General features: G+C 35.8%; 3 protein-coding genes and 1 pseudogene across 4 annotated transcripts in view; all 4 read left to right on the top strand.

The window, feature by feature from the left end:
- The first annotated feature begins 1901 nt into the window (after positions 1-1901).
- LOC109506159 (pentatricopeptide repeat-containing protein At2g03880, mitochondrial-like) lies at positions 1902-3122 on the top strand (annotated as a pseudogene).
- A 7295-nt stretch (positions 3123-10417) lies between these two features.
- Positions 10418-13215, top strand: LOC105049397 (uncharacterized). The gene is made up of 2 exons (XM_010929021.4): positions 10418-11170; positions 12722-13215. Exons 1-2 carry the CDS (start codon positions 10782-10784, stop codon positions 12954-12956), a joined length of 624 nt encoding a protein of 207 aa, XP_010927323.2. The 5' UTR covers positions 10418-10781; the 3' UTR covers positions 12957-13215.
- A 1612-nt stretch (positions 13216-14827) lies between these two features.
- Positions 14828-16475, top strand: LOC109506195 (heavy metal-associated isoprenylated plant protein 30-like). Its single transcript, XM_019852319.3, has 3 exons — positions 14828-15212; positions 15898-15970; positions 16093-16475. Exons 1-3 carry the CDS (start codon positions 15207-15209, stop codon positions 16278-16280), a joined length of 267 nt encoding a protein of 88 aa, XP_019707878.1. The 5' UTR covers positions 14828-15206; the 3' UTR covers positions 16281-16475.
- An 8575-nt stretch (positions 16476-25050) lies between these two features.
- Positions 25051-27416, top strand: part of LOC105049396 (uncharacterized) — a 28081-nt gene continuing 25715 nt past the window's right edge. Inside the window, exons 1-2 of one of the 2 annotated variants that reach the window (XM_073262262.1) lie at positions 25051-25283; positions 27039-27381. In XM_073262262.1, coding sequence (XP_073118363.1) covers positions 25094-25283; positions 27039-27381 — 533 coding nt within the window. In that variant the 5' untranslated portion in view covers positions 25051-25093. The remainder of the gene's footprint in view (positions 25284-27038; positions 27382-27416) is intronic. The other variant, XM_010929020.4, reaches the window with a different exon arrangement.

The following is a 27416-nucleotide window of genomic DNA, read 5'->3' as shown; positions in this document are numbered from 1 at the left end:
GCAATGCTCACTCTACTGCTCCTCCTCCAATGACTTACCAGCTGCTGTAGGTTGGGGAGATGATGACCTAGCTCTCAAGAAAGTCAAGTGACTTTTAAGGAGGAGATCACGTGTTAAACGAAAGTGCTTTTTTTCTAACTTGATCTTTCTCTTTCCCAGTAAACATCTTTAACATTGCCTCTACCTTCACTTGGGTAAGCTCCTCTAGTTCCAACATCCCCTCCACCTCCACCAACAAACTTGAAATGGTACCAGATCCTAAGGTGATGATAATCGATGAAGAAGATGAAGATGGAGTAGAAAACATCATTGGAGATAGCCAGGTTGATGGCAAAGTACTAAGTCCAATGGAGGAAGAAGTCAAAGAGGAGTGCGGAGGTAGAGTTGCATAGGGCCTAGTGGAAGATTTAAGATTTGAGAAGGAGAAGGCACAAATGAGGGTGATGATGGAGGCAGTCTTGGACATGCCTGATGCTAGCAAGGATGGGTAGAGTAAAGAAGATTGGTTCGATCGATAGCAATGGTGAGAGAGAGGATGGATCTAACGGCAATGAAATGTGTGGAGTTGCGTCCTAGATGAAGATGTTGGTAGAAGAGGTGTTGCCGGAGATGAGAGCCCTTCTTTTCCTAAACTCCCTTTCAAATACAAGAAGTGAGTTTTCTTGTAAATCAACTATTACAACTTAAGTTATAATATGACTTGAGTTGCAATGTAACTTCAATTATAAGCTCCAAACAATTCCTTGGCTGGTATTTCACTTTCAAAGTTGAAATCTCTATTTATTTGGCTTTTACAAAGATAAAATACTCTTCCACACCATTTTATATTCCCATCAAAATTTGAGGTTTAATCATGTACATTACAGTACAGAGAGATTTTCTTTGAATTAAAATACACCACACATGCAAGACTGTAGCGGTATAAAAGAAATATTGCAAAAACAATCACTTCACTTTTATTTTAGCAAATATTGATCAATTTTAAGCTTCAATTTTTTTAAAAATTGTCGACTCCATTGATATATCCAACTCATCCCATACAAATATAAAATATGCATTTTCAGTACAAAGAATGTATGTATTATTTTAAAGATATTTGTAATTATTAGATATATGTATTCACTGCAAAAGAAAGGGAGTGCATTCAGATTTGCTAAAATATTTTTTTAAATCCAGGAACAAATACATTCAAAACTTAAACTAAATATTTTTATTTTAAAAATAAAATTATTTTTAAAATACATAAAAATGATATTAGATAAATCATTTTAAATAAAAATAACTATTTTACATATCAGATCCAAGATTTTATCAAATTACATATCGTACCATTCTTTATCTAGGTTAATTTCATCAAATTGACCTAGATAATATCAATATAAATTATAAAAAAAATCTTGTAATATTAAATCATCGGGAGTGATGAGGAACCCTAAACTACTTCTTACCCCTCCTCTACCTCTTCCACTAAGCTTGCTATGTCATCGAGATCATTGCATGATCCGTAGTACATTCCATATCTTTCAATAATAAAAATATGAAAAATATTATGTATAATTTTAATATAATTTTGAGTATGATATATTAAATTTTTATAATAAAATAAAATCGATTATTTTAGCAGAATCCAACCGACCCATGAAGACCAAGCCCACCCCCTCAAAAATCTAATGGCTCACTGTATTCTCCCACCTCCAAATAAAGGGAGACATGAATCCTCTCTTCCATGTGGCCATCCCTCGTATGAAACTCCTCTCCAAATCCATCTCATTACTCCTCCGCCCTCCCCGCCTTCCCCTCCTTTCTCTCTCTTACCTCTCTTTTTCCCTCTTTCACACCACCCCTCCAATCACCAACTCACCCCCGCCCCACCACCCCTTGATCGAATCCTTCTCCCACCTATGCCTCCACGATCTCCTCCCTGCTGCAACGGCTGCCATGGCCTCTCTCCAAGCCCACGGCCTCTATGTAGATCCCATCTCCTACTTCCACTCATTAAACTCTATCTCAAGCATGGCACTATCGATGATGGCCAACTCATCCGCCACCACCTATCCTTTGATGGTCATCGCCCAAAATTTTTTTCTTTCCAATAATTTGGTCAGCATATACATGAAATTTGGCCTCATGGATGAAGCATGGAAGGTATTCGATGAAATACCTAAGAAAAATGTGGTATCCTGGACTACTATGATTTCGGTGCTTACCAACTTCGAATAAAAGGAGGAAGCTTTGATACTCTTAGTTGGGATGCAGAGAGATGGAATTAGACCTAACATACACACCTTCTTGTCAATCCTAAGAGCCTGCATGGCATTGAGAACCCTCTCGTCGATCCACTGTTGTATAATTAAGTTTGGGTTGGAGTCGGCTGTCTTTGTTAGGAGTTCTCTTATCGATATCTACTCAAAGTTTGGAGATTTAGAGCATAGGTATGGAGTTTTTAGTGAAATGGTCATCAGAGACTTGATTGTATGGACTTTGATCATTGGGGGCTTCGCTCAAAGTGGAGATGGCTCCAAAGCTATAGATTTCTTTAAGCAGATGAAGAGGGCTAGATTTTTGGCAAACTAGGGGACTTTGACTAGTGTTTTGAGGGCTTGCACTGGAATGGTGCTGTTGGAGATGGGGAAGCAAGTCCATGTACATGTGCTCAAGTATGAGAGGGATTTAATTCTTGATAATGCTCTACTTGATATATATTGCAAGTGTGGGAGCTTAGAAGAGACGGATACTTTATTTCAGAGGATGCCGGAGAGGGATGTGATCTCATGGAGCACTATAATTTCAGGCTTGGCTTAGAATGGGAGAAGTGTAGATTCATTAAGACTATTTGAATCGATGAAAGTCATCGGCCCTAAACCAAACTATATTATCATTGTGGGAGTTCTGTTTGCTTGTAGTCATGCAGGCCTTGTTGAAGAAGGGTGGCACTATTTTAGATCGATGGAGAAACTCTTTGGTATAGAGCCTGGAAGGGAGCACTATGGTTGCATGGTTGATCTTTTTGGGAGGGCAGGAAAGCTTGAGAAAGTCATGAAATTTATTCACGAGATGAAGTTCAAAATAAATTTGATTATATGGAGAACTCTTCTTGGTGTTTGTAGAGTTCATTGAAATGTAAACTTAGCAGCATATGCAACAAAGGAGATCCTCAAATTGGAATCAGGTGATGAGAAAATTACAGACTCTTGTCTAACATTTATGCAGGCTCACATCAATAGAGTGATGTCGAACAAGTGAGGAAAGCCATGAGAGATCGATGAGTGAGGAAAAAGCCAGGTCACAACTGGCCTGAAGTTGGTAAAAAGATCTGTCTTCATTGTAGAAGATATGTCACATCTTAAAATAGATTGTATCATAAAAGAGCAGAATCGATTGATCGATAGAATAACTCACTTGGGGTATGTTCCCAACACAGACATTGTGTTCCATGATCTAGGATGAGAGCAAAAAAAAGAGTCACTTCGGTATCACAATGAAAAGTTGGCTATTGCATTTGGGATAATGAACTCAACAAAGGGAAAGCTTATAAAGATCATGAAGAATCTGAGGATCTGCGGTGATTGCCACACCTTGCAAAGCTTGTTGCTAAGAGTGAAGGCAAGACCATTGTAATACGGGATCTAGTTCGCTTCCACCATTTTAAGGATAGAGTTTGTTCATGTGGAGATTACTGGTAACATTACCATAGGAAGAAAAATACAGCACAGAAGAGGTGAGGCTGGCGAGGTCTTACTGTACTCTACTCACATGAAATCATAGAGTTCTTCCTGCATGCCGTCATGAATATGTAGTTAGCTTTGCTGAGCTAATCAATTATGATGGTTATTTCAGAGAGATAATGAAATTTCAAGAGTTTAGATGTTGGAAGAAATCAAGATACGGTGTAAATTTATCTAACTTAATGTTTTAAGATAATTATCACATCTTTTAAATTCACACAGCAAGGTTACAGAAAATAGCAAAGCTAAATAAAAGGGAATGCAGACTTGGTTGAATAAAAGTGGCCCTACATGGTCTTAGAATGGCAAGATGAGTCCACCAGCTAGTGAGAGAGAGTGAGAGAGAGAGAGATCATTTCCAATGGACTGAAGATCTCACTCCTTTTCAGCTGTTATGTGTCTCTATGCTTGCCATTTCTAAAGCTTATAGAAGTAACCAGATCAATGATATGTCAGTACCATTGAGAGGATTATCTAAAAAGGGACATAAGATCATACTTAGGAGAACTAATCATGCAAGGTTAGAATTGTATTCATTCTGATTTTTTTTTTTCACAAAGAGTGATCCCTGTTTGTTACCATTTTTATCTTCTGAACAGTTATATTTATGTCAAATCCTAACAAGCATGGCATGATATACTTGATAGATCATGGTTAAAATTATGTATGCTGTCCAATTATTTGCAGATACAAGAAATCCTTTTTTGAGCAAAGACATACAATTCTATGAATGCGATTCATGCGTAATATCAACCATGCAAGTTATATCAACAAAACATAATGCTAGACTGATAACCATTTTAAAGATGATGTTACTAAGAAGTGCTCTTGGGGTGTTATTTCATTTCTGATCAAAGAAAACTCTGAAATATGATGAAATGCAGAATCTTTTTAAACGGCACAAGAATATGCTACTAGAGTGATAGTGATGACAATGGCTATGTGGTTTAGTGAGAATTTAATTGGAATAGGATCAAAATGAGTACATCACAGGAAGTGTAAGAGATGCATCATGATCATGTTGTAAAAGAACCTATGAGAATGGTATCGGCATGTGCTACAATGATCTAGAGATTATAATAAAGACAACAACTACAAAAGACCTTAGATGGCCTTAGTGAAATTTTCATAAAAAAAAGAAAGAAAGAAAGAAAAGATGAATGTGAATCTGTAGCTTTCTAGAAATTAAGGGTGGAGATGAAATTATCAAGAACTCTAATACTGTTGGGAATATAGTCTAATTGGCTAGTTATGCCATTCACATGCTTGACTAATTTCATAAAAAATTTGGAAACTACAATCTGTAATACTGGTGTCAGCACATAGTTTGAAGTTGAATATATTGGATCAAGAGCTATATTGAATTATTCATATTATGTACACAATCTTATCAAATAATTATTTATATTATCCAAACTCTGGCTATCAAATGATTGTGCCCAACTTGACTTTGGGTATAGTTTCAGATCTAAGTCCAAGTTGGATGAGATATATGGGTCGAGATTGGATCCATTTTTCAAGCAGATAATATAAATTGATTCTATTCATATTATTAAAATTATTTATTAGTCATGCCTTTTTAAATCATAATTGATTAGTGTCATATCTCTGATTCGAGATCACGAGCCAGAGTCATAGCAACTATCGCATACTCATAGAGAATTCTTCCAACAAACATATAAGGCATCTTATCTCAATATCATAAAGCAAACAATGGAATAATTAATCAATAAATTAAGTCCAAATTTTAACTAACTAAAATTTAATTTTAAAGTCTCATAAAATTCAAATATCTTATATCAAATTTAATAAAATTTTTGATGTAAAATAAAAATAATAAATTTTATTTTTAATCACTCTCCCGTACATATTTTTATATTATCTTAGTTCTCAAGATCTGTAAAACAGTAAAATATGGGGCAATGAGCTAGATAGCCCAATAAGAAATAAATAATTCAACTAAATTAAATCAAACATAAAATAACTAATCATTTTAAAAAATAAGCATATAAAATGCATCAGTTCGAAATCAATTTCTAATATGTAGCATTATCAAAATATTATTCATGTCAAATTCAATTTTTGTTCAAAATTGTTTATGAATTTAATTTCTTTCAAAATATCAAATTCTTGTTAATCATGAGCTATGACCATATTATCTATGTAGTAGTGTCATAATACTGTATGTCATCTTGAGGTAAGCTGTGTATCATCTGGCAATGTATTGCATATTACCTGACAATAAATCCTTAAGAACCATGAATCTATTGATAGATTATCATGAATCTGCTGGTGACATGTCGCATATCTGCTTTTGACATAAATGCTCAGGACTAATCAATTGCCAATGTGTTAATCCCCATTGGTAGGATCCTTCACATAGTCAGACTAAGAGTTCAAGTTATCTCGAATCAAATTTTTTTATAAATCATATTTTATATTTTAATTCGATAAAAATATATATAATCATGTAGTATCGAAGTCAATCAAGTATAATGTATAACAAAATCAATACTTTTAATCATGCTTCACTATAATATATCAAATAAGATATATTCAATAATAAAATATCAGTCATCAAATTCATGCATTATAAATAGTATGATTCAAAAGTTATTGATATAATAATCTTATAATTTATCGATAAATTTAAAAAAAATGAAGCATTACTTACTTTATATATATTCTAACAAATACCAATAATTCTATAATTTTTTTTTCAAACTCTTTAATTAATAGATTATCATAATATTTCAATGCTAAACATCTTCTTATCAAGATGATCACACTCCTATACCGAATCGAGTCTACTATTAAAAAAGTATGAATAATTATGGAAAGATAGGATTGATGGATAGTCACATCTAACAATTTAAGCTGATCCGATCATCCTAACTTCATTGATTAAGCTTAGGCTAGGAGATAGATGTTTCAACAGAAATCAAGAGTGATTAAATTAATAGTATCTGATAAGAACCAAAGTGGAAGTCAATATGTCATTCGATAATTAGGGATTAATTTGATTAACTTCATCTAATCAGAGTTAGTTAGGATACAAGAACTCAAAAGAGATCAATAAAAACTAGATATTGCGATGCTCAACAAGATGCAGATGATGTAGATATGCTATCCAATTGACAATGTGGTTCAAAATCTATCTCTCAGGTCAATTCGGATTTCAAGTGATGGGGTTGAGGACCCTTCACTTGGTTCATAAATCAAATAAAGAAAGAATATCAGAGGAGAGAGAAATTAATAAAATGAAATATGGCTGATCAGGCAACACTGTCTGATATCTCGATTGATCTGATCAAGATGATTTAAATCAAATCATAATTGAACTAGTATGCAAATGATTCAATAAAAATCATGGATGATAAAATCTAATAGCATCCGATCTAATCAAAATAGGTGCTAGCATGTTGTCGACAACTATGGATCATGATCCATTTATTGGGCCATTCAAACTCATTGACAGTCTTCTAAAGATCTAAAAACCTTTAGGAGAAAAAATAATCTACATAGAGAAAATTGTAAAGAGAGAAAGTTAAAAGAAAGGTGGGAGGGAAACTAGAGAGAGGAGAGAGAACCTTCTTTTCTTTATTTTATTTTATTTTATTTTTTTTTTTTCCTCTTATTTTTTCTTTTTCTTTTTTCTTCTTTTCTTTGCTTCTCTTGCCTCATCTGTCCTCATGGTTTGAGGGTAAAACAAGAGATTCCATTTGAATTTTTTTTTCCCCTGAAAACTAAAAAAGTCTATCGAAAGATGGTGGCCGAGGGTGCTGCTCATGATGGCGCATGATGCATCCTTGGTCTGATGATCAACAGCAATGAACGACGCTTAAAGTACCCATAAAAATGATAGAAAGAGGGGAATCAAATATCTGATTTTTTTCAAGAATTTTCGATAATAATCGGCTAAAATTAGAGCTCTATAAATTAAGAGGGTTTAGGAGGAAGATTAATTGAAAGATCTTATCTTGTCTTCGATAGTTTTAGCCATGATTTTGTAGGCATGGTACGGATATTCATAAATAAGAAAGAAATAAATGGAGAAAGACGGCAAGAGGCAGAGAAAGATCTCGACAGTGGACATCATAGAGGGAAAGAGGATCTCCTGTTATAGAAAGGAGTCCTAAGTCCGGCTTCATCCAAATCTATTAGAAAAGAAAACTCCCGATCCTCCCTTTTTTTTTTTTTCCTCTCCTTTTTAGGTGCTTTAAAACTCATGCACAGGCATTTTTTGGGCTGTTTTTTCTTGGTGGCTAGGCCCTATGGGCTGGGTATTACAATTAGCTTTATAAGACTAATAAAGAATAAGGATAATGTTGCTAGTGTATAACAGGTAAACCCTCAATCTGGATTCGGTTTAGGCTCATGTTGGACAAGATTCATTAAAATCAAACTTCATGATTCAATATAATAAATGGTCAAGTCAAGGCAGGTTCGTGCCTACTAAACTTTTAATAAGCTGGCACTTGAATCCAAAAAAAATTGCCGGCTATCTTCAAATCCATTAACAACCAACAGGCCTTCAAACTTAGATAAGATTAAGGCTAAATGCACATCAACAGGTTAATATCAAACTTTATATCCTAACATAATACATGATGAGGTAAAGCTATAATCATGTCTTATAAACTTTCAATTGACCCATACTTGAATTCAAGAAATTTCGTCAGCCCTACCTTTTGATCTATAAACAACCAAAAAGTCTTCAGATTTAGATGGGATCAAGGTTTAGTGGTAGCTCTGGGCACAACAGTCAGCTTACCTCGTTGACGGATTAATAGGCATGAAATTGTACTTCATGAATGAGATGCCAGCTATATGATTGTCAATCTATAGATGATAGTAATCCAATGATCATTTGTTTCTCTTATATTTTTAGGAAACATCCATTTATTATAAAGTTATTTATTTGCCATCATTTATTCCTCATTAGATAAATAGAATCAATTTGGTTTGGTATTGTAGTCCTTGGATTCCTTGAAAGACATGTCATCCAAAACCTAGGTGCCAAGCATCAGCTATTTATACAGGAGAGATGCACAATGCTAAAAGAAGAAAAACAAGAGAGGAAGAAGAAAATAAAATCTGTGTATTATGTTCACTATTACATCAATATGTACATCAATGTACAGCCTACTAATATCGCTAATAAGGAAAGTGTATCGAGACTAATACTAACAAAATATTAATCATATATGGACTAATATAGTAACATAATCGCAAATATACTTAACTAAGGATTTGAAATAAATCTCAGCTTGCAACTGTAAGCTCAACAAATAAGTGGTACCCAATCTCCGACTGCTCTCTCAATCTGGCCAATACCTAAGACCATGTCTTCTTGATAAGATGCCATGAATAGTGCCAAAATTTAGACCGCCCACACATGGGATTTGGAGTTTCTAGGGGGACAAGTTTGTATTAAATCTGGGGGTTAGGGCATCAAGCATCTTGGGATTTGTTAGAGCTGATTCTCTTGTAAAAACTAGCAAGGCCATGCTCCCATCTCTAGGTAGTCTTAACACGTGCTTCGAAATAACTCAGCTTTCTTCTTTGATGTTCTATGGAGATTGATATTTTTCACTTTAATTTTTCCATGATAATCCAACTTGTTTTGCCATCCCAAGAGCAGGTTTATCCCAGATGGTGACCCAATATGGCCCTCCATCAAACCCATTGAACAATAATCATATGGCCTTCTTTACATACTGGCTCTTCTGTTGGGTTACAGATTATTAATTCTGCCACAGCTCCAAAAAAATTTTTCCTTTTAATTTTGATTTTATTTTCAAACAAGACCATCCTACAGGTGGTGAATGTAAACCAATTTTTACAAATAAAATGGTGAAACAGAAAACAGTCTCGAACCCTTGCAAAATATATTGAGATGAATTGAAATTTCTGTCTATAAGAGGTACATCACCCAAGCGTGCAGTTCATCGACCCCTAATTTCTTAATCACTAGTTTGGTCTTCCTACTATTTTTGATAATCATAGTGTTGCTATATATAAATACAATTGTTGCTACTACTACTTAAAATATTATATGCATAACATGTAACGTTATAATTTCCATAAGTGAAAATATTTTTTTTTTTTGGCACTATAAATAACATAATGTAGCTAACTTTACAACCATTAGAATGATTGCCGATGCACGTGATCTTTAGCAAAAAAGAGTAAAGATCAAATTTGGAAAAATAAAAGAACATAGAAAGATAGAAATAGGAAGTGACCAAGTTTGAGAAAGCAAAGCAACACGAAGAGACGGAAATAGAATATAACCACTCATTCTAACTCATATCTACAGAATTATAGGAAGTGTGCAACAAGTCTATTTTTATGCGAAGCATCATCTCAATGATAACAAATTAAAAGTAGGAAATTTCTGCACGCAAGCAACAAACCAGACAAGTTATCATCCAGAGCATGCCGCCATCCAAGCATGCTTCATGTGCTCGAATCCAAGGGCCAAAATATTTCTTTCAAGGCAAATTTCCCTACATTGCACTTCGAGTCAAATCCAAGGGCCCAACAATGATGTACCAATCCAATGTTGGCTTCCCCTTGCACAATCCGTGCTCCCCCATGCTTATCCCAACCCTCAATTCAACATAATTTGGATTCCATATCCAACCAAAAAAAAAAAAAAATTGAAACACAAATGGGACCCTCGCCCTGGGTCCTCGACCCACCCAAATCCAAAATAAACCGCCGGGTCTCCATCTCCAACTTCGCGTTTCACGTATGTTTAAAAAAAAACAAACAAACCGTTTCCCAATCACCTGGCTGATTCAAAATGCGAGGCAGGAAATCAATGGAGAATTCGCCCCTCTTTTTCGCCGCTGACTTTCCCATTCCTTCCCGACACCCAAACCCCTAAACCCTTCTTCCCGTAGATAGATGGAGGCAAAATAAAACAGTTGAGATAAAGAGGGAGATTCTAATCACGATCCAAATCCAAGGAGAAGAAAAGGAATAAGTGTTCCAATTCGGAACTCTGAGAGAGAATTAGAGGAGGTGGTTTTTGTTCCGACGGCGGCGATGGCGGGGCAGCGGGGGAGGGTGACGGCGGAGATGAGGGCGACGTTGGGGGAGATGGCGAAGAAGCTGACGCTGTGGCACACGCCGACGTTCCGGCCGATATTCACACACGACGAGCTGGAGCCGATCATGGTGGCCGCGGGGTTCGCGCCGCTGCCGGTGAAGGAGGCGCCGCCGCCGCTTTCGGGAGGAGGGGGGACGACGGCGGCGGCGTGGAGGGAGTACGCGTACCGGGCGGCGGCGGCGGCGGCGCCGGAAGAGATGATGCCGCGGCCGCGGCTCCCGTACCCGAGGATCGACGGGCTGCACCTGATGGCGTACAAGGCCTTCCTCGTCGCCGTCGAGTTCTACATCGGCGTCCACCACGTCTCCAATCTCTTCCACGTCAGGTCAGAGGGCCTCCCCACTCTCTCTCTCTTCCTTTGCTTTTGGATTTTACCCGTGAAGTTGGAGGTAATTTACGGAGAAGCCACGGGTTTTTGTGGGGGTTAGAAATGTCCGCATCAAGAATGTCACGGTTGTTGATCTAAGGTCAGAAATTGGGCCGAGTCAGATCCAAATTGAGCACGTGATTGACTTGGAGGATAGAGGCGAGCCATTATAGCACATGGTAAAATATCGGTCAAAATTGGTCAAGGCACAAGGATCCACTGATGAGTGGGTATGGGTCGAAGAGTATCAATTAGATCTTGGTTTGGAATAAGTATACGCCATGGTTTCATATATGTCACCATCCTAGTTGGATTCGAATCAAATCCATCTTTACTGGACTTGTTACCACCCTAGCTGCTGCCACATTGCACTTAGCCATTCCCTTGGACAACTTTAAGCATAAGCCAAGGGAATCTAAAACATTCGATATTTTGTATGTTAGATTGATTTAGATTTTAATTTTTGCATTGCTTCTTTTTTGAATTTGGTAGTGGGTGCAAGACTCTTCAAGCTGATTTAGACTAAGAAGGTTGTGTGACAGTAATTTTTTTTAACCAAGTCCTTGAAGAGTTTGTCTATTATCACTGTCATCATTATTGAAGCCTTTTCCAATCAAAACAAGATTAGATATAGAGCTCAACTCTGTGGAAGGCTCTAAGTAAATTGAGTAGATTTAACAACTTCCTATCAACATAACATCGAAACCTCCTAAAGAATTGTCAACTTCCCAGGAGCAAAGCTTCCATGAGCCTTACAAATGTTAGTTGTCTGGTATGCAACCTATTCTAGGGGTCAATGTACTGGTAAGATCCTAACTTTCATCCTTTATTATACAATGTTAACTCTTAAGGACATCTTGATCCCAAGCAACTCTTTCCTTTTCGCTTCTATGCATTATTTTTCAATTTATTTTTGGGACGAATTTGTCTATTGATTTCCGGTGTCTAAAAATGCTCCTCCCTCCTTTAGAATGAATCAATCACTTGCATCACCTGTGTTGAATACTAGTTGATTTAACCATAACTCCTTTGAAGCACTACATTCTTCTTTAGTTCAATCCTTTTGTATGGCAGAAACTTTTAACCTCTCTATATAAAAGTTTGACTTTCTTTATAACTTGTACGTGCTTACCTTTGGATTCAAAACAAATAATTAAAAATTCAAAAATCATTAACTTCCAGCTTTTTCTGATAATTATATAGGCAAATAAGGACATGAAGCTTGTGGAACCTTACACATCCAAACCTGCTTAGGATTTTGTAAACAAGCATAAAATAATGCATTAACTATTTTTGTAGAAAATCTCATCAGCAAATTGTTATGACTATTCATTAATTAAAGTTTCCTGAACAAATTTTTGCTAATAAATCATGCAAAGTATCTCATTTTGGCAGTAATTAGAGGCAGTTTGGTTGTGTGGATGATATAAGTTTCCTCCAGTATTACTTGCTCCTAAAGTTGTTTTGTTCTGAACCCCAAATGTAATGGTATAAGTATATTGGTTTCAGGACCATGTCTCTTACCAAGGCGCAGGACCGAGCGGTTGATAGAACCTACCGTCCCATGAGAGAATGCGAGATGGAAGAGGAAGGGATATTTGTGTATCGTGATGGCACGTTGGATGACTTCACGAAGATGATCTGCAACAAGGATGAAGAAGATGGAAGTATCAGCAATAAGAGCAGTGAAAATGCCTCAAGAAAACCGGTGGTGATGACAATAGCAACAGCCCTGCCAACTTAATCTATTTTGTTGAATGGAAAGACCTTTTACCAAATACTGGCTTAAGTTGATTCTTTTTTCAAGGATTTCATTGGCAATTCAGATTCAGCCAACTGAACTGCCGGTTCAGCTTTTTAGGTTATTTTCCTATAGGTCTTCTTGCTAAATTCTGATTTTTTTTTTTTTTGAAATTTTTTAATGTATTCATTGGTATGTAGATTTTTGCGTGGATTAGTTTTGAGAGAGTTAGAAAATTAAATTAAATAGCATTTACTATGTTGTGAATGCTCTGTGTTTGAAGTTAATCCTCTTATTTTTGATGTTTTATGTTATGGGACATGCTTATGGACAAAATGCCCTGGTTTGGGTCGCTCATTGAATAGAATCCATGAAAAGGTCCATAAACCTTAACCTAAGCAAATTCTCCAAATCTTAGCCCTCTGTTTTGGCCATGCCCAAGTTTATACCCCACCGAAAAAAAGGTAAACAATGAAAAAAAGACTTGTCTTAGCCCGTCAAAGTTGGCTCAACCAAGGACTTTTCTGCTCTAACACCTTGGTTAGTGGTAAAATTGAACTTTGAAACTGGATTACAGATTATCATGCTGGATTGAATCCAATTTGCTCTAAATCTATTTGAAAGGGTAGTCTTTATTTGTCACTTGAGGGAAAATGCTCCAAAGTGCCCATTAATAAACTTAATATTCGATTATTGTGCTGGATTACCCGTATATCTCACACCAATTCCTATGAGATATAGCAATCCCTCATGGCTGCTTTTTTTTTTTTTTTTCTCTCTCTCTCTGATTGAAATGGCTACCATGTTGTAGGATGGAATTTGTTTGTGTAGCCATGTCCCCTGGCGTTACTTGAAATGTAGGACGTGTGCAAGCCGTGTTAAAGGAAGTCGATGGATTGTTAATTTATTATAATATTTATTTTGTTGCGGGTTACCATTCATAGTGCACTTTCATTTTTTTCTCTGTGCACTTTCTTACCTTTCTCAATTGGATTTAGATTTTTATTGCATGAAAATATTTATTTAGAAGAGGATGTACTTATAGAGGAATTTGTATTGCTTTCATTTTCAATTTTTGCTTCAAAATTCAAAAAAGCAAAATAGACTAGTTCGATAAGATGTATAATGAAACCCTTTATTTTTTTTAAACTTATTTGAAAAATCTTTAGAGTACTTGGAAGCAAAAATGGATTCCTTTCAAAAAAAAAAAAAAGAAAAAGAAAAATAAGGAGCGACAAAAAGTTGCGTAAATACTATCTTCAACATCAAGCTCATGTAATATTTCATTAACTTGAAGAGATAAAAAAACAAAAACAATGATATCAAATAGGCTAGTTTTCAGAAAGAAGAGATTAAGCTAGGAATATGAGTGGTAAACAGAGTTTCTAGGACATGGGGGCACGGCATCCCCATGGATTAAAATTTTTGTTTGATCGCAAAGAATCTTGATCATTGACAAATTCAAGTTTTGAAAGCAAAAAGAATTCAAGTACTGATTGCATGAAACCAAAATACCTACTCTTAATTTATAGTTAATGTCATATTTTGCTTCCTCGAGGTACTGGATTTGAATTCTGATGAGCAGGCATGTTGTTAGATTTGATCCACCTCCTCAATGACCCCATCAGGACTGGAAACAACTTTTTGTTTATTGATAAAATTATGTCAAAGTTTTATCTTTCAAAACCCTTGTCTCTAAGCATCCCAAGCAATACTCCTCCAAAAACACCATTCTTACATCATGGTCTTTCTCTCTCATGGATGACCTCTTTTTCCTTTATCCCCTTTCCCTTTCTTTCATGCCACTCTGCCTGTAAACCCCAGAGATTCCTTAACTGTTATTTTGTCTTACCTATCCCAACTCAACGATCCCCAAAGCCAAGTTGGACCCGTGAACACTCTCCCAACCCACTCATCATCACCCACGGCCCCACACCCTTCTTTTCCTGTGGACTCAGCCTAGATCTTTGAGCTCCACACCCAAATCCACCCACCTCGATGCAACTCTTTGCTTGCTTCTATCTGCCACCATTCCTTTCCTTTGGGAAAAGCAGCCAAAATAATATCATTCCTCAATTGAACCCTCAGAATCTGGTGACCCTCTTTGCACCCTCCTGCATCCCATCTCTTCTTTTGTCATACAAATGAGCCTCTTCACCTTCTTTTGAGCTCTTTTTGTCATCTCAGAATCTCTTCTTGCGCTTCTCTATCCTCTCATTGTCACTACCCTTCCATTCCAATCTTGGGAATTAGATGGAGGTATGCTTTAGCTCGTTGAAATTTGAGTTGGTCTCTGACATGGTAAAGCACCATTAGAACTTTGGGTAGAATCTTGCTGTAACTTTTCTAAAAGCCATTGCTTCCGCAATGTGGTTATCATGTTAGTGAATTTAGATAAGGTGTTTCAAAATGGGATCAGCCTTGAGATTTGAAGGTGCAGCATGAGTCTGAAAGGAAATTATCTTTTTGTTCTTCCACTCATTTCTATCTCAGCAACACTACTTTTCACTGGATTTCTTCCTTCCTTTGTATTCATATGCCAATTTATCTGCCATTTTAGACCACACATTTCTGCTCATGTTTTGATAGTTTCATTTCATTTGCGTACCGTTGGCTATGCATCTTCTTATTTTTGTGTTCTGACTACATGTCTTAAACAATACTTCCTAAGTTAACAAGATGAAATTTTATATCGCTACAATTAGGAAACGAAATGTATCTTTTTCCTTGTTTTTGTGCAAAGATTGTCACGTTAGAAAGTGTCTATAATAACATATATGATCGACAACTGTTCTGTGGTGGATCTGTTCCCTCTTGGTTGCATCAGTTTTGTGCTCCTTTACTCATTTCCCTTGAGACAAGATGAGATAAGGATGGTTATATCACAATGATTTGATCTATATTCTTATTGTTCTTTATGTTTATATTACTTTATGGGCTGCAGACTATTGAGCTCAAGGTGGAGATGGTAGCATTACATGAGAAGAAACTGAGGAAGTGCCTGTCCAAAGTAAAAGGTGTGAATGACTTTCCCTCCCTCCTCTGAGTAGTGTAAAATCTTGAGCTCCCTCACAATTGCATCTAAATTTTGAGTTCTAATGATCTTTTGTAAAATAATTGGTTGTATGGTGACTCAAAGGGATAGAGAAGGTTGAGGTGGAGGCCAGCATTCAGAAGGTTGTGGTCACAGGATATGTACACAGGAACAAAATACTTAAAGCCCTGAGGAGAGTGGGGCTGAGAGCAGAGTTCTGGTCACCACAGAATGAGATATTGAGTGCCTATGCCAGTGGAAGCCTCATGATCAACAACTTCAGCTTCCTCTAGAGAACCTAGCACCCCCTGAACCCTACGAATACCTTTGCCTGTCTCTTTGTTTTTTGTTTTATAGCATGAGGGTCTGCATTTACCCATGTTTACTGTTACTGGATCTGTGAGAAGATACAACTTAAACTTTTTTCCACCCCAATTCTCTCTTATTTGCTGTAATTCAAAAATTGATATGAGAAGAGGGAAACCATATACTACTGCTAACCTGTCAATGTTTAATTTTGTGATTAACACCGAGAGCTTTCTATTTATTAATTAGAAGACGTTCATGAGCACATATGATGTGGAGAAGACATCGTTTGCAAACCATAAGACATGCAATGTTTGCATGTTTGCCTGCTTGTCTTGGTCCACTCCGTTGGTGGTGTTTCTGGATGCCTGAAATTGTATCATGGTATCTTCCACATGGCTTGATGATACAGAAGAAGAATCTATTATATATACCTTGGTAGCCAAAATTCTAGATATGGTAGGATCTGATATCCGCTCTACTCTCTTTTTTCTGCCTATTCTCCGACCTGTTAACAACAAATGGAACTCAAATGCAATTACTATCCAATAACAAGCGGACGATGGTAAATTTTTCAAAAATATCTTCTGTTTCCATTGAGGATTGATGTGACTAGTTGTCTGGTGTGCTGAGAGCTTGATGAGGTGGCTTAGGAACCCAGGACATTGATCGGAGATCTCGAAGCGGATGATGGTGGCCAGATCATCACTCCAACACCAGGGTCGACCATAAAACACCAAAGATAAAGAAAGTCCGCTTACCAGAGGTTCCGAGTGCAAGATAGAGAGAGAGGAGAGAGCACGTGAAGGAGAAAGAGAGAGGCCAGAGAGTTCATAAGAGTTCCATTTCTAGGGACTTCACTCAGCCTAAAATTGCTAGACACTCAACTTGGATCTCCCTTGACACTCTGACTTGGAAACTTACTTGGAGGATTCTCTCAGAGTGATGTAATCTTGGGACATGTGAGGATTGTAGTTGCGGATAACCGCTCGCATATCCAAAGGATATCGCAAGGTGATTCTCCATATATCTCATAATTACGAAGGCCGTTCCACCATTATGGATTAGCTGTAGCCAAATGGCGGAGATTTGGACATCTCTATACATTTCAAAGTGGTCAAGTGGCAGAAATTGATTGGCCAAGATGAAAGCTTCGTAATAGGCTTGTGGCAAGCTCAATTTTGTCACGCCGGGTATCACTGGTTTCGAGGTATATCAACTTCAATTAGCCACATGCTAATCCGAAAAATAACCACACTTAGTGTTGTAATAGGCTAAACATTAAAACAAATCTACAAGCCAACCAACAAAACAACTTCTTAATTTTCCAAGTTTAACAAGTTCTTTAATACAATATCTATAAAAGAAGATTTCCCAATATAAACCAAAATAACTTGATTGGTTTTATATTAGGTTTAAGGCCTTCCCAAGCTCAACTACAAGCATTACGTACCTACTTTTAGGTCTCTAGCTCCATAAAAGAGAGGAAGAGATAGTGAGCACAAAGTTTAATAATAAGCAAAACAATAGAACCAGAGGAATCAAACAAATACAATGAGAATAGTAGACTAGGCTTAGGCATCTCAACCAAGATTTTATGTCATAATGAGAGAGGGGGCATCCTGGCCATCTCATTCCATTTTTGTAAAAAAATGAGATCGGAATGGAGCCGAGACATCGTAACCCATCCACATAAAGAGAGAAAAAGAAATAGGAAAAAAAAAGGAAGGAAAGATGAAAAAAATAAAACAAATAAAAAGAAGAAGAAAAATAAAATAGAAAGAAAGAAAAGAGAAGAAAATAAATAAAGGAAGGAAAGAAGAAATGAAAGAGAAAGAAGAAGAAAAATGAAAAAAGAAAGGAAGGAAAAGATAAGAAAAGAAAGAAAAATAAAATAAAATAAAAGAATGAAGAAAAAAGAATGAATAAAAAAAAAGAAAAGAAAGAAAAATGAGAAAAAGGGAGAATCTCTATCGAGATGTATAACCAAAATTGCCATTAGGACAGGACAGGACAATGGGATGTTTCCTTTCATGGAGAAATTAGGATCATCCTCTTCCATGGAATTTAAAGCCTTGATATCAACAAAACCCAAATAATTTTCCAATTCAATTATTTTCTAAAAATTTAATATAAATAAAATTTAAAATTAATAAATAAAATTTAAAAATTATGAAATTCGATTGGAACCATTTTGCTCGTATAAAAGATCTAAGTAATTATATTTGGTTTTAACATAATCAAGAGGCCAAGATGGACATACTCTACACCTAGATTTTTTTTACAATAAAGATGGTCCACATATATCAAAAGACATCACCGAAGATTATAAAATTGGTTCTTTTGCAATACTTAGAATATGAAGTTTTTAGCGATACAGGCTATATTGTCGGAAACTTGCTCGATGTTACTAGCAACATAAATCTAGGTTTTAGATTTTTTTTTTCTAAATTGACCATAAAAACTATAATATTTTAGCCAGGCCTTTGGTTAGAAGCTGAGATCTAAAATCCGATCTATCATTGTCCAAAGAGTCAATGACTTCTTTTGCAGATAGAGACTAGTATCAGGATTGGATGGAGGATAGAAAACCCTAACAAAAAGGGGGAGAGAGAGAGAGAGAGAGCTAGGAGATATCTTACCAAATAGATGAAAAATAATAGGAAATAGGAGAAGAGAGTATGACAATGAGATGGTGGGTTTTTCTTATGGTGGACAAGTTAGGTTATAAAATGAGAGTAACACTCTGAAGAGTTCATATGGTGGGCACGAGGAAACACCCCAGTGGCCAATGGTTTCACTCAAGAGTTTGTGGAAGCTCTTTATAAACTCTAGTCTCAACAAATCCTTATGGAACAAATGGAAAAGCTCTGTATTTTTATCCAAATTTTTGTGAAAACAAATCCCTCCTCATGTGATTCATCCAAATAAGTATCCATCCCATCAATTTATCATGGTATCTATCGCTCAATCCATTTTTGAAAAAAATTATTGATTAAAATCATTCTATCACATATATTTTGTACCATTCAATAAAAAATTATTATTTCACCTATTGTTGGAAAAGTCCAAACTTTGTTGAAAATTTTGAAAGAAATAAAATTAATATTAACTATAATTAGTTAGTTGATAATTTTTCTATTTTAAATAAAAAAATATTTTTTCTAGGATAATTTTGGGCTTATATTGCAGTGCTACAGGAGTTGGCCTTAAATGGTTATTTGTGTCTAATAATTAATATGTAGTGCCTAAACTATCTTTTTAATAAAAACTAGCATAGTAGCCGGGTGATGCCCGAGCCTATTGATTTTGCAACGTAAAAGAATAGCTGCCATAATAATAGATTTCCACATAAAGTAAATCATAAACATAATAATTTAGTTTACAATTTAATTGAAGCAAATAGAAAAATAAATCAAACATTATAAAGTAATAATTCAGAACAAAATGAACTGGAACAATGAAATTGTTTAGAAATTAATGATTTATGATGTTTAGAATGTAGTAGATATAGTGAACTATAAAGCATATAATGCTTTATTTTAGATCATTCAATCTTCATCAGAATATGTGATTGCATTCTTTCTTGATTGTTTGAATGTAGTTGATGATTCAGTCTCTTCTTGAAAATCATCTTTTTCATGCTCATCCATACTGTCACTGTTTTGTTATGGCTATATTATAGAACATATTTATCAATAATTATTTATTTATAAATATATAAATAATTTATATTTTTCTATCATTACATCAATTTTATCTTCAAACTATGGTGCAAGATTCTTTTTAATTAATTTACATTTGATCTCTAAAAGGTCATTAATATCATTGCTATTTCTTTTTTTGTTCTTTGGTTCCTACGTAAATGACAATGCAATCAGTATAAGATGAAAATATGTATGATTAATGCAATGAGTCAATAATGAATTGTTTTAGTACAAACCTGAAAATTTGGTATTGGCAATATAGTTGATGCTAATATTTCATTTCTTTTATCTGTAGGAACAATATGAAAATAGTCGATTACAGTTAAAAGCCAGTTTATGTAATAGTAACAGTGTTAAGATCGAGTCTCTAACCAACTTTTCAAAAGATAAATACCCATTGGGAGGCGGGTTTATTAGCCTTTATCCATTAGGCACAAGGGCAGCTACCTCGCCGAATCCCCTCAGCTACCATCTTCTTCTAGAATCTCTCCCCAAATGTGGGCTAGAACCTTGCACAACAATTTCTCTCCCCAGCGATTTTTTTTTAACACTCTGGGAGCCTACTGGATTTCAAACCTACAACCTCGCTTTGATACCACATGTTAGGACCGTAGCCCCTAACCAACTTTTCAAAAGGCAAATACCTATTGGGAGGTGGGGTTTATTAGCTTTTATCCACTAGACACAGGATCTTCACACCTGAGTTGATCCACATCAAGCTAGATTATCCTCAATTAGCAGGCTGGACAGTTAGACCCATTTAATCTTACCAACCAGGCACCAATCGACCATTCTTATCGACTCCCATAATTATTGTCAATACATCAGCCATCTTTGGCTACCAACCCCAGTCTGAGTCACACCGAACCTCCTCGGCTACCATCCTTTTTTAGAATCTCACCGAGTCCTCTTCGACTATCTCACCGAATCTCTTCGGCTACCATCCTCTTTCAGAGTCTCACCAAGTCCTCTTCGACTACCAACTTCTCCCTTGGTCTCTCCAAATGTACGTTGGAACCTTACACAACAAGCAGAAATATGAATATGGAATCAATGACATAGCAATATAAACCATCCAATACATATTTGACTTGGAGTTGTTTATTTTTGCGAATTCTTCTTCTAGTTTTGTATCTGGAGCGAATGTCTTGATCAGTGTGTAATTGTCAAAACCTTGAATTATATTGTAAGTTGTGACCTTAATCTGAAAAATCTATGTCCTGCTACATAGTTTGTTGATAATAGGAAGAATGTATTCAACATCACTGTTTTGTACTTTTAGAAGCTCCATGATAGATACTTGGATTAATTTTTTTATTTCTTTATCGAATATCACAAAAATGACAGATCTACTATCATCTTCAACATCAATATGCACTTTGTATCTATGGATTTTTAGAGACTCTATCAGCAGTGATGATCCAGCAACAATTTAAATTAATGATAGATTATAAGATTGTAGAATATCTTATCTTGCTATTAAAAATTCAGATATTCTATTGTATGAAACACAACAAAAATAACTATCGATCTTATTGACTTTTTTTTTATACTTTTTACATGCCATATAACACCAGCTTGGAGCATTGTTTATATTTTTTATAACAGCAACGACTGTGCTGATCTTTATGTCAAAATCATTTTTCAAATTCATTTCAAAAATTTGATTGATAGTGTGTTTGTTTAGGAACATCTAATCTTTAGATGGCAGCTTACTTATCACATCTGTCTGAAACTGTTGTACTTGACTTGGTTTTGTCATGTATCAACAATTGATTTATTTTTACGAAAGTATAAGAATAATGAAGAACAATAAAATATGATGATATTTTGTATTCACATTTGAAAGTATACCTTTGAAAAAGTTTCAGGATTTGAGATACTCAGAAATTGAGATAAGTTCTTGATGTGTAGGTGGAAGATAAGGTTATTTTTCCTACAGATTTATGGAGTTAGAGTTTATTTTATATTATCATTTATATTGCTCTTCACAATCATAATTAAAAATATTTGATTTATCTATATATTGCTTGACTAATGCGGATGTGATGATAAAGATATGTGGTAGATTGAAATCACTTGACACATCCCTTTGAAAGGTTTTAGCAACATTTTCCCATAGCATAGTATCTATCTCTTAGTTGCTATTTTGAAAACATAAATTTAATTATATATGATGGTAAATATAGATAAAATCATATACAATCTTATTTAAAAATATACATATCTAAAAGTAATTTAATAACACACTTATATGTCGTGGTTGATCGTGCTTCACTAATTTTCATTGGACTCGTAGCAATAATCTTTCCAACAGCATCTAAGTTCATAAAGTAAGATATTGAAGTATAGAATATTAATTTGATGTCTATGTACAAAAATATAGAATAATAAAATTACCGGTAAGAATCTTTGTATCGTTGACTTTTTTTTTATTTTTTGAAATGAAATAAATTCAAATTAGTTGATCCAAATTTTGGCCTCATCGTCAATGATTTTCTTCAAAAGAGTACTAGTCATGAATTTGTATTTTGTTGCGAAAACTAGTGGATCTGTAATTTTGTTCTTAAGAAACAATCTTGATATTTTTAATAGAGTACATAACTCCTCTTATTTAAGCCTCGCTTTCTCCATGATATTTGAGAGTCATGTACTTGATTAGTAGTAAAATCATCAAGATTTAGTTGTATGATTGTTCCCAATGATAGCACCTGAATTTATATCCTAAATCGAAAAATGCACGATATCAGACAATGAAGAGCAAAACATAAATAAGAGCATAATAATGTAAAGTCTATTAGCAAATTAGGAGCTCGGGTGATGGTCCATCAGAGATCCGTCCACCCCATGTTCGTTTTGATCGCTCGAACCTAAATGGCCATCCGCTGCACCTATGCCTGCAACCATACCACTCTGGCTGCGACGGCGTCGGCCTTCTGGGTGGCAATCCATCAGGGGTCTGCTCGCCCCATGTCTACTCCAATCGCTCGAAGCCGCCCAATCGATTGGGGACAAACAAAGAAATTAGGGACCTGATGGGAGATTGATGGATCGAGTGGATCGATGGAAAAGATCGGATCTGATCACGCCACCAACACATCAAGGTAAATACAGGTCCCAAATTTCTTTTACCTTAACACTTCCTATATTTTTCTTTTGTCATCTTCGTCTCAAAATTACTCACCTCAAACTAGTAATAACTGGCTTATAAAACTTTCTTATCCTTGCTTCCAAATCCTAAAACTAACACCATACCTCATCCTTATAACCTCAACTACCCTAGTATTACTGGTTTCCTTCTCTTTCCCCATACCACATTCAGTTCAATGCCTGATCCGTTATAGATAGTAGCAGAACAAATAAAATAAAGTCCCTTCAGACACCTTCTTTCTCCTTCAAAACTCTGTAATTTCCTTCATCTTCCATGAGTCCTAAACATTAAAACCTTGAGTGACTTCCCCTACCCTCTTTTAGTCCTCTTCATTTAGATCTATTCTGCAAGGACCTCAGAACAGCAATCAACCGGACATTTTAAACCTTGATTTTTCCAAATGTCAAATCCAGCTCAAGTTCACACGGCTTGCTAAATATTTTCCCCTCCTTCCAAGATCAGCAGTCCAGCATTTACTTTTGGGGGTCATAACAAATGTAAAGTGCCCTTCATTATCAATGGGGGTTGCATGCTGCTCCATTCTCTCAATGGCAGAAGCAGAGGACATGTCTATAAAACTATCAAGAGCTAACTAAAACATAGATATGCACTATATTTCATGAAAATAAAAATGAGCATAATTCGTTCAAGCAATTACATTGTCACACACTGAATTTAATTTACCCCAAAAAAAAGGAATAGAAAGAATAGCTAAAAATTTTTCTTCCTTGCAGAAAGGCAGCAGATAACATTCTACGCTCCTCAATCAATCTAGGCTCTAGCTAGTCAACCAAATCCGAATTGCCATTGCATACATTAAACGAAAACTCCATTATCCCATATCTGAATGAAAGCAACCATGTATCAATACCCTATCAAGAATCTCATTTTTTTGGTTCCAAAACCTTGGAAACATCCACAGGAGCCAGCATTATCAAATAAAAAAAAAAAAAATCAGCTACATTTTCTTCTCCCTTCTAAAACCCAAGCCATGCAGAGAAGGAAGGAGGGAAATGAAAAAAAAAAAAAAAAAATCTTCAAAAAGCTGGTTCTCTCTTCTTTTTTTTTTTTTTTCCATTCGTTCTTTGGATCAAAAATTTGATGCAAATTATCTCATATACAGCAGCAGCTACTAAAAAACTTTAAAAAAAACTAACAAAATAGAGGGGAAAATCCAATCTTATTGGTACAGCGAGGTCCCAAAAAGAATGATGGGCACAAATAATTTCACAACATAACAAGCTTATTACAAAATCCATGGTGCCATCAGAAATATATAAAGGAGAAAGCGAATTCAAAAAAATAATATTAAAATAAAAAAAATAAAATTCTCTCATCGGTTGCAAGATCAAACTGAAAGCATATCGCTCTTCTTATCGAGAGATAGATGGATGGAGAGATTGATGGAAGAGATCGAATTTGATTATGATTACTCATCATAGATGCGACGTTCGTCAGTTTTCAGATTCTTCTAGCAGAAAGCATCATAAAGTCTCAATTATTTTCTTGGGAGAAATATCGAGGGGTCTCGATCGAATGAAGCGATACAAAAGGATATCGTGAAAAAAAAATTAAAAAAAATTAAATTGAGGTATATGATATTGTGAAGATTATCTTATAATCTAATGTGTTAATATTAAATATTATTTTTAATATTTATATATTATTTTATTATTACGGTATGGATAGATATAAATATAGGTAGATAGATAGACATAAATAGGTAGGCGGGTAGGTCTAAAATCGTGTACGCGTCGATCAATTAGATGCATTGCACGCGATACCCGCCAGAGTCCTACAATGCGATCCGTTACAAGTGCAATCCCCAAAATGCCCCTCTGCGAGTGCCGTCACCGGCCCCTCTTACTATTAGACTGAGGGAGAACTCCGAAGACTTCGCTCCAGGTCCCAGAGAGAGAGAGAGAGAGAGAGAGAGAGAGAGATGCATCTGAGCGCGAACGAGGGGATCGAGGGGAACAGATTCGTGGTGACGGGAGGGCTGGGTTTCGTGGGATCGGCGCTCTGCTTGGAGCTCGCGAGGAGAGGGGCGGAGGAGGTCCGATCGCTCGATCCCCGCCTCTCCTCCCCTTGGTCCGCCGATCTCCTTCATGCCGGCGTCCGCTGCATCCAAGGTCTGTCCTCCCCCCAATCCCCTAAACCTTCTTTTCTACCGATTTGATTCCATCACGGCTTCATTCTCTGATCCGTTTCTTTAAAATTTATCAAGATCGCACATTTCTTCCGCATTTTCTGTTAAAGAAATCAAGAATCGGGACGCTTGTGTCGTTGAGATGTCTTTCTTGACTGGCGATGGTATTTTTGTTTTGGGAGTCGTAATTAGCGGGAAATAAGGTGGAATTGGAATTTCGTTCGAGGATTTAGGGTTTAGATCTCTAAATCTTGTAGTAAACATCAAAGGTAGCCTTGTAATAGGCATGATTTCTCAATGGAGACTCATCAAGGCTGGATGATTATAATCCGTGGTGCATTGGTGTTTCCTTGTGCATTGGTGCTTCCTTGTTTTCGTAGCATCTAATACAAGATCGCATACTATCGTTATAGGATGCTGAATGTCGTGTGGCGGGTTTGAATTTTCCAAATTACATAAATTTGTACTCATTCTAGCCTTAAGCATATGCTATCTTTAACCCAAAGGATTTTCTAACTTATAGTTACTGAACAATCAGTGCTTACTCTTATGGACTTGAGTTTCAACTATGGACTACCCAAAACATGCGTAACTATAACCAGCACTATCTAAATTAAGGTACTTATTGGAGGTAACACAGAATGATGAGATTGTTGATTTTTTTAGCTTGAGATGTCTTGTTTGAGTGACACTAGTCTTTTCACTAATCTATATATATGCCTGGTTCAATCTTTACATAATATTGACACTAATGATAACATCTAGTTAATGGGGGTTTAATCTTCATTTCTTAATATTTTTCCTTCCTGAGTTTCAAATTCCTCTTTCAGAATAATTTTTTTGACTGTGTCACTGTTTCCTCTCTTCTGCTTTTTAATGTTTGGTTTGTGATTTTGTCAGGGTTTCCTATTCATGACTTTATGCTCTTTAAATGCATGATTACAAGGACACACAAGAAAGGTAGCATGGTGTTCTTATTTAATAGGTTCTTAGAAGTCTTTATAGTGGACTTTTCCAAGCAGAATGTTGAGATACACATACAGTCCAGATCCCATTAGTAGGCATAGAGCAGACAAAGCAGTATAGGATTCTCACTATGATCAGTTTACAAGGAGGTTGATTTATACTTTTCTTAAATTTTTCTTTTTCCTTTTTCTTGTGGTTACTCGTGTTTTTTTCTTCATCATATGTTCTACATGCCTATAATCTTGGTAATAAGGGGCAATTATTTAATTCATCTATCCATTTCTAATATTTCGATAATCTCTGTCACGTAAAAAAATAATAATAATAATAGTCTTCCAACAAGGCCATGCATTAACATGTAAAAACTCTGTGAAGAGTTTTTGTCGTAGACAGATTGTTGGATGAATATGTTTGATCTTATTGACCATCACCCTATTATCAATCACTGCCATATTGAAACTTATTTATGTTTTCTCTTTCCAATTTTCCAAAGTGATAGGTGACTACATGACATAGCACCAGCAGAGACACCTCTACTACCTATATTTTGACATCAAAAAATTTCTAGATTTACATTATAATTTTGTGGAGTATCTTCGGCCCCTAATTTTCTTGTCCTGTTCAGCAGATGATCTGGGATTTCAACGGTGGCCTGACATAGCTAGCAATGCATTATATAATCTGAATTTCTTTTTTTATCGTGGAGTTGATTTCCAGTCTAGCTATAAACACAATAACAGTACCAAACCTCTTGTTCTTGTGTATGTTGCAGGAGATGTGAGTCGGAAAAAGGATATTGAGAAAGCATTGCATGGGGCAGATTGTGTTTTTCACCTTGCTTCATATGGTATGTCAGGGAAGGAAATGCTTCAAACCGGGCGTGTTGATGAGGTTAACATAAATGGAACCTGCAATGTCTTAGATGTCTGCTATGAGTTTGGTGTAAAAAGGCTTGTCTATGTAAGTACTTACAATGTGGTTTTTGGGGGAAAGGAGATTGTAAACGGAAATGAAGCTTTACCATATTTTCCTCTCGATGACCATGTTGATCCATATGGTCGTAGTAAATCTGTTGCAGAACAGCTAGTTCTGAAGAGCAATGGTCGTCCATCTAAGTAAGCAATCTTGTTTTCTGTTTTGAAACATTGCC

Source organism: Elaeis guineensis, chromosome 8, assembly GCF_000442705.2.
Source record: "Elaeis guineensis isolate ETL-2024a chromosome 8, EG11, whole genome shotgun sequence".
Taxonomy (NCBI): Eukaryota; Viridiplantae; Streptophyta; class Magnoliopsida; order Arecales; family Arecaceae; genus Elaeis; species Elaeis guineensis.
This window is presented reverse-complemented; position numbering and strand designations above follow the sequence as displayed.